This window comes from Geotrypetes seraphini, chromosome 11 (genome assembly GCF_902459505.1).
Source record: "Geotrypetes seraphini chromosome 11, aGeoSer1.1, whole genome shotgun sequence".
NCBI classification, from domain to species: Eukaryota; Metazoa; Chordata; class Amphibia; order Gymnophiona; family Dermophiidae; genus Geotrypetes; species Geotrypetes seraphini.
In genome coordinates, this window is record NC_047094.1 from 130,528,644 (window position 1) to 130,543,153 (window position 14,510).

A 14,510-nucleotide genomic window follows, 5' to 3' on the forward strand; every position below is an offset into this window, starting at 1 on the left:
TACCGATGTCGTACCGCCCCTAAACCGTTCAGTTTATGAATGATCCTCCTATGTAGGATAATATCAAAGGCTTTGCTGAAATCCAAGTACACCACATTCATCTCAGAGGAAATTACAAGGCGATAATAGTGTATTTTCTGGATCGGGAACAGCTAGATAGAGCAATACACGTATTAAATTGCACTTTTTTTGGCATCAGCCTGATGATCTGGTAACACCGGTGTTATGTACTTTGGTTCAGCTGTACAGGCAACATTCTGTCCTCATGGGGCAAGGGAGTCCCAGATGTTACTCGGCAGCAGAGTTGGGCAAATAACCCCTCCCTCCTTTTTTCTAAGCCACTTTAGAGGTTTCTACTGTGGCTCAGAATCTGAATCCCCCCTCTATAGTTCACTACACCACGCACCAGGCTACTCCAGACACCTGCTTGCTCCTCAACTAGAATTTAGCAGCTATTATAGAGGCTGGTATCTACTGTTTCTTTCACATCTTTGGGGGCGGAATGGGATCAGTGGGGGAGTGGGGGGTGGTCATGCTTTCATGCATTCACAGTCATCTAGTAAGTCTGAGTACCTTTTCTGGCCCTTATGCGCTATTAAAACAGGTCCAACTCTAAACATCTAAATCAGTGGTCTCAAACTCTCGGCCCACGGGCCACATGTGGCCCGCTAGGTACTATTTTGAGACCCTCGGTATGTTACCTTACGTGCTGGAACGTTGCCCGCCTCACTGCTATAACCTCACACAAGCGCTTTCCTGCGTCTGTACGCCATTGTGAGGTGGAGTGGAGAGGACAATGACGTACAGACGCAGGAAAGCGCTTGCGTGAGGTTACAGCAGTGAGGCGGGCAACGTTCCAGCACGTAAGGTAACCGTTGGAGGCAGCGCAGCTTGTGCGTGCGTACGTAATTTCTTGAACTCTCGCGAAATTTGGCTCCTCTCCCGGCGGTGGCTGCTTGATGTAAGATGGCGGTTGTGTCCAGTGCTGGAGGAGGTGAGAGCTGAAGGCGGTTGTGGACGCGACCACGGGACACGTAAGATACAAGTCGGATAGTGATTCTCCTCTCTACAAAAAAGCCTAGAGGACAACTCCAAAATCTTGTTTCTTGCACTTGATACTTTAGATTAGAATCTAAATCACAATTTTGCACGAGGTAAAACTCTTTATAGTTTATAAATCTTTCCTTAATTGCTTAAAGCAGTGCAACATGCAGAAAGTGAACTTTAGATAGTTTTTCATTGCTTTCAGCTGTGTATAGCTGAAATGATCAGAAGCAATTAAGGAAAGATTTAGAAACTACTAGCCTATTACCCGGCATTGCCCCCACCTGTCCCCCATCCCCACCCCTCACGTGTCCCACAGCCTCTCTATGGGGTTGAACTTTGACTTAAACGGCATCAGGAGTGCCAGTATTCATCTCAGTGAACCCGAAAACTATGGGTTAGACACTAATATTTGTCGTTTTCGATAATTATTAAAAGTCACCCGCTTTCCCCCCTCCCCCACAGTATTTTACCCCCTTCCCACCCCCACAATATTTTTCCCCAGATAGTAAGTCATATGTATACCAAGTTTGGCTGAAATTTCTCCATGTGTTTTCGAGTTATGTTGAGTATTCACTCAGCGAGCCCGAAAACACTCTGAGATAGACACTAAAATCTTTTGTTGTCGATAATTTTTACATGTCATCCCCTTCCCACCCCACAGTGTTTGTTCCCAGATAGTAAGTGATATGTATACCAAGTTTGGTTGAAATCTGTCCATGCGTTTCGGAGTTAAGCTGGAAAAACACACACACACACACACAGATACATCCAATTTTATATATATAGATAACGAGTTTTACCTCATGAAAAGTTGTCATTTCTTTAATAAGACATTAACTATTTTTTCTGCGGCCCTTCAAGTACCTACAAATCCAAAATGTGGCCCTGCAAAGGCTTTGAGTTGGAGACCACTGGCTTAACTGTAACCATGACATCCTGTTTGTCTTTGGGAAGCAGAGCTGAGATTGTGATGTCATAATGCCTCATTCCACCAATAAGAGCCAACCTCACCAATGATGTCACAATGGCTTGATTGTCCTGTTCTCCCCTCTGCCCTCCAACCCAGCCAGCAGATTAACCGTTCCCCTTAACTCAGTGGTCTCAAACTCTTTAATAAGACATGAACTATTTTTTCTGCGGCCCTTCAAGTACCTACAAATCCAAAATGTGGCCCTGCGAAGGGACCACTGATCTCAATGGTACCCTTGACGTCTTCAAAAAGGTTTCCGTATTCCTACAAGAAGTCCAAGTCCTAAACTGCCCCAATCCTGCCCAAAACACGCTTCTAGCATATCCCCCTTAAAATTTACATGTACAAAGGGGGGGATGAAATGATCTGAAAGATGTCTAAAAAGTCAGTTTTGAATGTCGGCACTTGGACGATTTGGTAATTAAAACGTCCAAGTGCCAGTTTATGCTGTTTTTTTTTAAAGACATCTTTTTGTTTTGAAAATGGCCATTAAGGGGAATACAGTAAACGGAGTTGGTGAACCGTAGCAATGAGCTAAAACTTATTTGAAGAAATATATTTTTGCAGGGTTTCGTTGCATATCTAGCCAGTCCAAATACAGTATGTTTTGCGTTTTTTTTTCTATTGCTTGAGAATAATGCCTTTTGTCAAAAATGAAACCAGTTTCTTATGCATATTTCCCACTATTTTCCCAATAGGTATCAGCATTTTTTAACCTGGAAATCTTTGTCACTACTGATGAGTCTCTTTTTACAAACAATTAAAAATATCATCGATATGATGCTGTAATATATTGAAATATTAAACAGTGGAGTCCAAAGGAGTTTCAAACATATGTTGTTCTTTTCTGACTCATCAGCTTTCTGACTATAGAGCTGGGGGGGGGAAGCTTTTAAGAAGCGACATCCCTGTTTCCCTCTTGTTACTTCCCTTCCTTTTATTTGCATTTATCATTGTAATTAAAACTTCCCTATCCCCCAAAACCTCTCGTTTCTAATCAGTCTTAATTAATTATAGTTATAATAATAATAATAATAACTTTATTCTTCTATACCGCCACAATCTTGCGACTTCTAGGCGGTTTACAATCAAGAGTGCTGGACATTCAGCGAAATACAATAAGTAGATATTCAGAGGAAATACAGAGATCAGAGACCTCGGGAGGCAATTTTATTTTACCCCACCCAAATCACAAATAATATTAGACCTTTTTAATTTTTAACGTTGTAAACCGCCCAGATACTTGTGATGGTCGGCATATCAAGCCATGAATAAACCTGAAACTTGAAACTTCTGTAACAGAAGTCGTCTCGTTCACGGGGGCAAGAATCTGCATGAGGCTCACAAGTGAGCAATCTGGGGAGTATTAGTGAATCATATCATAGTTCCAGACCCATATCATTTCCAACCTCAAATCTCACCCATGCATGAAATGTTTCAGACACCTTCCAAAACCTGGAACTTTTCCAAACACAGATTCTTTCCGTTGACTAGGCCTTTTCCGGAGCCCGGAACACTGAGATCTTCAGCCTTCCACCTTCACAGCTTTGAGTTTGCTTCAGTCCATGACAGGGGACTTTTGAAAGCTGATAGTCACTCTTCCCTTTAAAAAAGGTATTTACTCGAGATTATTTGTCATTAATACAATCAGCTTCTTGACAGCCTTGGCGTATTTATATCAGGGTCAGGAAACCTTATCAAGTGAGAAATTAAGACCTTCAGTTAGCCAAGGTTAAGTGTCATGGACACCATAAAGATAGCTTTGTAGAAGAAACTCGATCGGTACTTAAGATAAACCTAGTTTTCGACATAGTATGAATGGCCATGTAGAGGGTAAATAATAAAGTATGGATTTAAAACTAAATAACACAAGTCTTTTTACGTCTGTCACGTATCATATCTCTATTTTTCTGTGGGGCTGCTGCGGAAAGCTACCACCAGCTCAACCACGCGGGGTACATTTCTACGTACACGAGCATTGCTTCTGCCCAGTTAAACCAGGCTGAGCTGGACAGTCCCAGACGTTCAGGAGCATTTAATGGGTGCAGTGCTGCTGTGTCCCCACTAATCAGCAGACCCTTAGCTTAGGGGCGGGGCCAGGGGCGGAGCTAGGGTGGAGCAGCAACTAAGCCAGCTAACCGCTAACTGGCGAAATGAGGGCATAAAGTTCAGACAGCAAAACAACACTGCATTAACTGGGCACCGGTCTGAATATCAGCCAGTGCTTTGCTAACTTCCAGATCAGAGCACGTGCCCAAATACTCAAAGCTGAGATCCACGCATCCCCGGCATTGAACATCTAGGGTTAGGTCAACCCATAGCTGGATGCAGTGGGGGGTAGCAAGGGTGAGTGGCGCTTGGGGCAGTGGCACCCCTCTCCTGTCCCCCCTACACCACATGCGCACCCCCTTCCCCTTTCCCCTTCTCTGGCGTAGGCAGCATGCCCACGTCGGTGTCAGCCTGCTTTTTGATGTCACTTCCTAGGCGCGGGTCCCAGAAGTGATATCGGAGAAAGCGCCGATGCTGATGCAAGCAACGATCCCATGCCAGGGATGTAAAAAAAGGTACATAAGAACATAAGAAATGCCTCCGCTGGGTCAGACCTGAGGTCCATCGTGCCCAGCAGCCCGCTCACGCGGCGGCCCCCAACAGGTCCAGGACCTGTGCAGTGATCCTCTATTTATACCCTTCTATCCCCCTTTCCAGCAGAAAATTGACCAATCCTTTCTTAAACCCCAGTACCGTACTCTGCCCTATTACGTCCTCTGGAAGCGCATTCCAGGTGTCCACCACACGCTGGGTAAAGAAGAACTTCCTGGCATTTGTATTGAATCTGTCCCCTTTCAACTTTTCCAAATGCCCTCTTGTTCTTTTATTTTTCGAAAGTTTGAAGAATCTGTCCCTCTCTACTCTCTCTATGCCTTTCATGATCTTGTAAGTCTCTATCATATCCCCTCTAAGTCTCCTCTTCTCCAGGGAAAAGAGACCCAGTTTCTCCAATCTCTCAGCGTATGAAAGGTTTTCCATCCCTTTTATCAGACGTATCGCTCTCCTCTGAACCCTCTCGAGTAACGCCATATCCTTCTTAAGGTACGGCGACCAATATTGGACGCAGTATTCCAGATGCGGGCGCATCATCGCCCGATATAGCAAGGAGGGAAAGCAAGGAGGAGCGGGAGGGGGGTGCAAAGAGGAGGAGAGGTGCTGTGCTCTTAGGAAGACCGCGCCTGCAGCGGACCGCCCCCCTCGTACCTACCTGACTCCGCCACTGGCTGGAAGTGTCTTATGAGCCGCTTATCACCACGGGATGACTGTTACCACAATGCGTCTTTTTAATGAGGCTAAAAGTAGTGAACATGCATTTCATAATCAGGCTTTCAAGTTACCGAAAGACCTCTAAGGTGGATTGATCAAACCTCATTCCATGTGAACATCCCAACGGTGAGGGTAATTTAAAATAAAAAGAAATCCATTTAATTAATCCATTTAAAACACACATAGGTTGCACTAACTTGTAAAGGGAAAAATGTGTGCACAATTTCTCTTGAAAATTACCCCATAGAAGATACCCATGTACATTTCCATCAGCTATTTAATACTCATAAAGTCCCAGGAATCTTAGAATTACCTTCACTTAGTGTAAAATATTTCAACCGCATTCACCCCTGTCTTGGCAAAATCACATTGCCCCTTTCTGCGATGTCATGTTATGAAAGAGGAAGGCAGACAGAAAATACTTAGAAAAGCTACAAGAAGCTAGAAAAGCTGTCAGAAAAGCAAATAAGGAAAATGGAAGAAAAGATAGCCATTTTTTTTTTTTTACAGAATATTTAAGTAATAGGAGGAAGTGTCAAAATGGCATTGTGAGGCTCAAGGGTGAAGAGAATAATTATGTAGAAGCTGATAAGGATCATGTTGAACTGCTTAACAATTATTTCTGTTCTGGTGTTTACGAATGAAAGGCTGGGGTTAGGACTGCAGAAAATAAGAATCACAAATGGGAACGGATATGTGGACAGGTTCTCAGAAGACTCAATTTTGTGAGGAGCTAGTTAAACTAAAAATAGACAGAGCGATGATACCTGATGGGATACATCTGAAGGTACTCAAGGAACTCAGTGAGGTTCTGGCTGCTCCATTGGCTGACTTTTTTCAATGTGCCTTTAGAGTCTGGAGTGGTTCTGGGGAACTTGAGAAGAATATGTAGATGTGGAATTATAGTCTGATCTCCATGGTGATTAAACTAATGGAAACACTTCTTAAGCAGAGGATTGTGACGTTTCTAGAACTGAATAAACTGCAGGGCCTGAGGCAGCAGGGTTTTATGAGAAGCAGGTCTTATCTAGGGTTACCATAAGTCCAGATTTCCCTGGACAGGTCCTCCTTTGTCCGGGTTTTGAAAAGCCTCCTCAAATGGCGTTGGGCAGGAAGGAAGTCCGCACATGCGCGGATGCCACTTCATGATGTCACAAGGACAAACGTGTGCGCGTGATGTCATCGGGTGCCATCTGCACATGCGCGGACTTCCTCCCTGCATGGCAAGAGCAGTCAGCGTGGGGCGGGGCTAACGCAGGACTGGGGGCGGGATTGGGGTTGGGATGAGCGGGTCTAGGGGGATCCGGCTTTTCTGATTGGAAAATCTGGCAACCCTAGTCTTATCAGACAAATCTGATTTATTTCTTTGACTGGGTGACCAATCATTTAGATATGGGAGGGGCGCTAGATGCATTTCAGCAAAACCTTTGACACAGTGCCCCATACGCGGTTGATAAACTGAGTACACTTTATATGGTTCATAGTCAGAAGCACATGAAACAAACCCCCCTCCCCCCGCAGTTTATTTATTAGTGTTGGCGCTGCCGTTGGGGTGGTTTTGGGGGGGTGTAACCCCCCACATTATACAGAAAACTTAACTTTATACCCATTTTTTTTTTTTTTTTAAAGTTAGGTTTTCTGAATAATGTGGGGGGTTACACCCCCATCCCCCAAAAACGGCAGCGCGAACACTAATAAGTAAAGTGGGAGGGCTCCCCCCACAACCCCCATCAGAGCCCTTTAAAAGAAGCTTTTAGAGCGGCGCGCTGAAGTCTTGCGCTCAGTTGTCCACGTTTGTCTCGTGCGTTTTTGTCCCATCACCCTTTATATGGGCCCCAAAGTGATGGACTGGGTTAAAAACTGATTCATTGGAAGGAGAGAGAGGGTACTGGTCAGTGGCGTTTGCTCCGAAGAAAAGGATTCTATCCGTGGAGTGCTGAAGGAATCTGTCCTTGGGCCGGCTCTTTTTAACCTCTTTGTGAGTGATATTGCAGAAGGACTGTCAGGGGGGGACGGGGGTGGTCTTCCTAAGGGCGCAGTACCCCTCCTCCTCACCACCCTCCTCCCCACTCCTCTCCTTGCCGCATACACATTCCCCTTGTCTTCTCCCGTACCTTTTTATACCTCCCCGGCGTGAGGTTACTGCCCATGTCGACATTGGCGCTTTCTCCGACCTCACTTCTGAGACCCGCACCTAGGAAGTGACGTCAGATGGCGAGCCGACACCAACACGGGCATGCTGATCACGCTGGAGAAGTTAAAAAGGTAAGGGGAAAGGGAGTGCACGCACAGCTGGGGGGGCGGGGAAGAGGTCAGGAGAGGGGCTCCACCGCCCTGGGCCCGCTCATCCTTATTATGCCACTGACTGTTAATATTTGCCTTTCAGTGGATGATGCCAAACTCTGTAATAGGGCAGACTCCCTGGAGGGTTTGGACAGCATGGTGCCGTAACAACTGAGTGCAGGATGTATGTGTGCCGATGGTCCCACCGATTTAAAGACTTACCATTAGCACTGTGAGGGGGGTATGGGGGAACCCCCTCAGTACATGTACAAGTCCTCGCACTCCCGTTGGGGGAGGGGTTGGGGGGAAACCCCCCTCAACTATACTGAAAACTTCCATTTTCCTTTCAGTTTTCAGTGTAGTGGGAGCTTGAGGACTTGTACATGTACTGGGTAGTGGGGGTTCCCCCCATGCCCCCTGACTTACACAATTGCAGCTTGTCATAATGACTATGATTGAACATTATTTGAATTAGGTCATGCCCACGAATGGCCTTCGGGTATATGCCCAGTCATTTCTAAACTGAGGGAAAGAATTCAGATTTTTCCCCAAATCACAGGTGTAAGGAGCAAATAAAGAGCACCTAAGGCCGCTCACAAAGAAGAAATGTATTATTAACAAGAATATCAACCAAAGTGTCCCAAAATGCAGAATTCTGTTCTTCAAAAAGGTCTTAAGAGCTGCATGCGATGAGAAGTTGTGAAACTGAAAGTATAGATTGGTAATCGGCAACATTTGGATTCAAATGTAAAATCATTGGTTTAAGATAAAGAGCGTAAATAAATTAATTATTGTCATTGCAGCCTTGCTTGAATCAAAATGGCAGAAGAGCGACATGGTGCAGGAGGCAAAAGTAGGTCAAACGTAACACATCTTCTGTCCATAAGCCGTGGGAAAATTGATCAGCAGACGGTTCTAAAAGAAAGAAAAATAGCACGTAACTTCTTGTCGTAACTGTAGTTTCTTTATATCAAGAGAAGAGACAAAAGGGATTTTTGAGGGCTTTATAAAGAAGGTAAGAGAAGAAATTCACACAGTATTAAACCAAAATTCTACTCTCTTCTGGTATTGGGGGGGAGTGTAATTTAGGATCAATAGCCAGCTCAAAATAAGTGTTGAAACAAAAAAATCACTCTAAGTCACAGGTGTCAAAGTCGGTCCTCGAGGGCCAGAATCCAGTCGGGTTTTCAGGATTCAGGATTTCAGGATTCAGGAATCTGCATGAGATCTATTTGCATGCACTGCTTCAATGCATATTCATTGGGGAAATCCTGAAAACCCGACTGGATTCCGGCCCTCGAGGAGGGACTTTGACACCCCTGCTCTAAGTGATACTTATAAATATGCTGTATGGATGATATAATAAATGTGCAAAAAAGTTTTATGTGCTCAGAATCATGGAGGAGGTAACTGGGGGAAAACCCCAACCCTACCGCCTCACTGCCCAATCATCGCATATGAAAAAATGAGAAACAGATTATATTGTAACTTTATGAATAAGATGCCAAAAAAGACTTAAGGTCTTAAAGAGTGTACGTGTAATGTGAAAAATTGCATTATATTTTCTACATTTATATTCAAGCCTTTATATATTGAGAAGTCTTGTTCCTAGTTATATTTTTATCATTGACTTTGTCCTCTCACTTCTGTATATTTTTGAGAGCATTTTCCTCACTCCTTATAATTTTTGTCTTAAAGAGTGTACGTCATATCATTCGAAAGAACTCAGCAAACTTATCTTTTTAGCTGTGTGAAATGCTCTCCGTTTTTTACGTGAGACATGTGTTATCATTTTTTTAAATCTTTGACGCCCCCCCATATGAAAACTCTTTACGTATTATCGTTGGTTCCCTGAGGCAGGAACGAAACGTGGCACGTCGGAACCTGCAAGCTAAAAAGATAAGTTGGCTGAGTTCTTTTGAATGATATGATGTACACTCTTTAAGACCTTAAGCCTTTTTGGCATCTTATTCATAAAGTTACAATATACCGTAATCTGTTTCTCATTTTTTCATATGCGATGATTGGGCGGTGAGGCGGTAGGGTTGGGGTTTTCCCCCAGTTACCTCCTCCATGATTCTGAGCATATAAAACTTTTTTGCACATTTCTTTCATTTAAACAGGTTTTGTTGTCTATCCTGGACCTCAGAACCACCCTCCTCCGTCCCACATTAGTGAGTATTCTTGACGTGGAGTTCACTTGTGTAAACTCCTCACCGGTCCATACTTATTTTACAAGTTGATGTAATAATCTCTTTGAATTTCACCATTCAAGTACTAGCTCATATTGTATTATAGTATTGTACTTATCTAAATGATGATTCAGCGCTAGGACCCGACATGTTTCGCTATGCATTTCATCAGGGATCCACTCAATGCCGCTAACTTCCATCCCACAATTCAATTAGTATGCAGGGTGGAAGTTAGCGGCATTGAGTGGATCCCTGACGAAGCACATAGCGAAACATGTCGGGTCCTACCGCTGAATCATCATTTAGATAAGTACAATACTATAATACAATATGAGCTAGTACGTGAATGGTGAAATTCAAAGAGATTATTACATCAACTTGTAAAATAAGTATGGACCGGTGAGGAGTTTACACCAGTGAACTCCATGTCAAGAATACTCACTAATGTGGGACGGAGGAGGGTGGTTCTGAGGTCCAGGATAGACAACAAACCTGTTTAAATGAAAGAATAACTCACGACAAAGAAAATTTGATGGATTCTGTAATGTAAAGATTCATTAGCACTTGGAATATTTTCATACATTTGGTTTCATGATTAGAATTCCGGCATGTATGCACATACGTATACATACATGCGTGTAAATGCTGAGAATCTGCTTAAGTGCTATTCTGTCAATATACCACTTCTAACAAAACAAAACAAAACAAAAAAGCTTATCGCTGTAGGATCACACAAAAATGATAACTAATCAAATATCCTACATTTAACAAATTATCCCTCCCTCCCCCTCCCTTTTTAAAAAACTGCGATAGCGGTTTTTAGGGCAGTCCGGAGTGCTGAATGCTCTGCGCTGCTCCTGATGCTCATAGGGACTCTCTGAGCGTCGGGAGCAGCTCAGAGTATTCAGTCCTAGATTCACTCACATCAGTTTTTTCTCTTGCTCTATTTTCCTTTCTTCCCCCCTCCTCCCCCCTCTTCTTTTTCTTTCTGTTTCTCTTCTTTTCTCATCTTCCCTGTCCTTGGTTGTTGTTGTTTTTTTCTTTCCCTTTTCCGCCTTCCCTTATGTGTCTAGTGGTATCTGTTTATTCTTGTTTAGTCCATGTAAGTAAGCCCCCACCCCTTACATTTTAATTTTGTAGAAAATTATTATTATGTAAACAGCCTAGAATTTAAATATTAAAATAGGTGGTATATCAAAATGTAATAAACGTGAAACTTCAAAGGGGAGTATATGCTTTTTTGGGGGGGGGGACTGTTCAGAAGTGGCAGTTATCAGCAAACTCTTCATGCTAACAACTATATCCAACTGACACCTCCTCAAACTCAGGCAACTGTGTCTGAATTTAGGATAGCTTGGGACAGCCATGTGGGATTTCTCAGGGAGAGGAGGAGACTGGATGGGCCCTTTGGCCTTTATCTGACATCATGTTTCTATGTTTCTATAACCCTAAAGCTCCATGACCTCACAATTCATCTGTTAAGAGCCTAGCCTATGACCATAATACTCTATGACCTCACAATGAAGGCATACAGAGTCTTAGCCTATAGGGAAAGGAGGAGATTCTCTCCTGGCGGAGGTGGAGAAGACAGAGACTGTGTCTGAAATTCTGAATTCAAGATAGCATGGGACAGACATGTGGGAGAGGAGGAGATAGTGGATGCTGCAAATGGGCAGACTGGATGGGCCTTTTGGCCTTTATCTGCCATCATGTTTCTATGTTACCAAAGTTCTGTGACATCACAATGCAGGTATAGAAAGCTTTAGTTAATACGGAGAGGAGGAGACAGTAGATGCTGAGGATGGGCAGACTGGATGGGCCCTTTGGCCTTTATCTGCCATCATATTTCTGTGCTTCCTTGATTTGCATCTTGAATTCCAGATAGCACTGGCTGAACATGGTGAGCCATGTAAGCACGGCAGGAGGATGCCATGGCTTTAGCATGGTGCTAGAACTGTGCCCCAGTGCTTTATGTTCCTTCTGACTGGAAACTGTCAGAGGGGGTTGCTATGACAACACTGTAGTGTGGGCCTCTGGAGGCTGGGCTCATATCATGAGTAGTTGTGGCAGTGGCGGACCTAGATGGTGGCAGGAGACTTGGTGGGTGGTGGTGGCGGTGGGCAAAATCCAGGGGAGAGGAGTCAATGGAGAGCTGTGGAGGGGCATTGACAAACAGCTTCACCCCTGCTTCAAGGGCTTTCTGCTTCAGTGTTGTTTCTTCAGCAGACCTTGATTCCTGAAGACTAAGATGACCGGCAGCATCCTTCGGGGTCACATGCCCTTCCTTCCAAGGCTTTCTGAGGAATGGAGCCCTTCATTCAGGGCTGGGTCAAATCTTCCACCGTAGTGCAGCTCAGTTCATGCTAAGCAAACATTTTCTGATGAAAAATACTTTTGAGAACCCTTTTCTTCAACAACAAAAAATAAAAATCTTAACAATTACAATCCATAAAAGCCCCTTTTCATCTTTGAAATGTTGACACTCCTCCGGTGCAGGAGGCAGAAGGCACCGGAGGAGAGTAGGGGCAGCGCTGAGGCAGAGAATCAGAGCGCGGAGGAGAAAGGAAGAAGCAGGCAGCGTGGGGTAGGCGAGAGGGAGCTCTGCCCACCCCCAACGCGTCACCAGCAACGTGACCGGACTCCCCCTTAAAAGGGGGGGAGCCAACGGCGCACAGCCGAGCAGCAAAGGCGCTCGACTTAGCGAGTGCGCCTTTGCGAAGAAGCCTCAAGAAGGAGCCAGGAAGCAAGGCCGTCTAACAGAGAGCCCCATAAGTTACTATCTTTTTTTTTTTTTTTTTTTTTAACCTAGCCACACAACACACACATATAACAAGCACTTCACAGAAGAACTCATCGTAACATAGTAGATGACGGCAGATAAAGACCCGAATAGTCCATCCAGTCTGCCCAACCTGATTCAATTTAAATTTTTTTTTTTTTTTTTTTCTTCTTAGCTATTTATGGGCAAGAATCCAAAGCTTTACCCGGTACTGTGCTTGGGTTCCAACTGCTGAAATCTCTGTTAAGACTTACTCCAGCCCATCTACACCCTCCCAGCCATTGAAGCCCTCCCCTGCCCATCCTCCACCAAACGGCCATACACAGACACAGACCATGCAAGCCTGTCCAGTAACTGGCCTAGTTCAATATTTAATATTATTTTCTGATTCTAAATCTTCTGTGTTCATCCCATGCTTCTTTGAACTCAGTCACAGTTTTACTCTCCACCACCTCTCTCGGGAGCACATTCCAGGCATCCACTACCCTCTCCGTAAAGTAGAATTTTCTAACATTGCCCCTGAATCTACCACCCCTCAACCTCAAATTATGTCCTCTGGTTTTACCATTTTCCTTTCTCTGGAAAAGATTTTGTTCTACGTTAATACCCTTCAAGTATTTGAACGTCTGAATCATATCTCCCCTGTCTCTCCTTTCCTCTAGGGTATACATATTCAGGGCTTCCAGTCTCTCCTCATACGTCTTCTGGCGCAAGCCTCCTATCATTTTCGTCGCCCTCCTCTGGACCTCCTCAAGTCTTCTTATGTCTTTCGCCAGATACGGTCTCCAAAACTGAACACAATACTCCAAGTGGGGCCTCACCAATGACCTGTACAGAAGCATCAACACCTTCTTCCTTCTACTGACTACGCCTCTCTTTATACAGCCCAGCATCCTTCTGGCAGCAGCCACTGCCTTGTCACACTGTTTTTTCCCCTTTAGATCTTCGGACACTATAACCCCAAGGTCCCTCTCCCCGTCCGTGCATATCAGCTTCTCTCCTCCCAGCATATACAGTTCCTTCCTATTATTAATCTCCAAATGCATTACTCTGCATTTCTTTGCATTGAATTTTAGTTGCCAGGCATTAGACCATTCCTCTAACTTTTGCTGATCCTTTTTCATATTTTCCACTCCCTCTTCGGTGTCTACTCTGTTACAAATCTTGGTATCATCTGCAAAAAGGCACACTTTTCCTTCTAACCCTTCAGCAATGTCACTCACAAACATATTGAACAGGATTGGCCCCAGCACCAAACCCTGAGGGACTCCATTAGTCACCTTTCCTTCCTTCGAGCGACTTCCATTAACCACCACCCTCTGGCGTCTGTCCGACAGCCAGTTTCTGACCCAGTTCACCACTTTGGGTCCTAACTTCAGCCCTTCAAGTTTGTTCAACAGCCTCCTATGAGGAACTGTATCAAAGGCTTTGCTGAAATCCAAGTAAATTACATCTAGCATATGTCCTCGATCCAGCTCTCTGGTCACCCAATCAAAAAATTCAATCAGGTTCGTTTGGCACGATTTACCTTTTGTAAAGCCATGTTGCCTCGGATCCTGTAACCCATTAGATTCAAGGAAGTACACTATCCTTTCTTTCAGCAACACTTCCATTATTTTTCCAACAACTGAAGTGAGGCTCACCGGCCTGTAGTTTCCTGCTTCATCCCTGTGACCACTTTTATGAATAGGGACCACATCCGCTCTCCTCCAATCCCCAGGAATCACTCCCGTCTCCAGAGATTTGTTGAACAAGTCTTTAATAGGACTCGCCAGAACCTCTCTGAGCTCCCTTAGTATCCTGGGATGGATCCCGTCTGGTCCCATCGCTTTGTCCACCTTCAGTTTTTTCAAGTTGCTCATAAACACCCTCCTCCGTGAACGGCGCAGAATCTACTCCATTTTCTCATGTAACTTTGCCAGAC

At 44.4% G+C, this 14,510-nt stretch overlaps 1 protein-coding gene across 1 annotated transcript in view; it reads right to left on the reverse strand.

The window, feature by feature from the left end:
- Nucleotides 1-8,429: 8,429 nt before the first annotated feature.
- The window catches only part of LOC117345642 (BPI fold-containing family B member 4-like), a 31,252-nt gene continuing 25,171 nt past the window's right edge, over nt 8,430-14,510 (reverse strand). Inside the window, exon 5 of the mRNA XM_033914577.1 lies at nt 8,430-8,530. Coding sequence (XP_033770468.1) covers nt 8,474-8,530 — 57 coding nt within the window. The 3' untranslated portion in view covers nt 8,430-8,473. The remainder of the gene's footprint in view (nt 8,531-14,510) is intronic.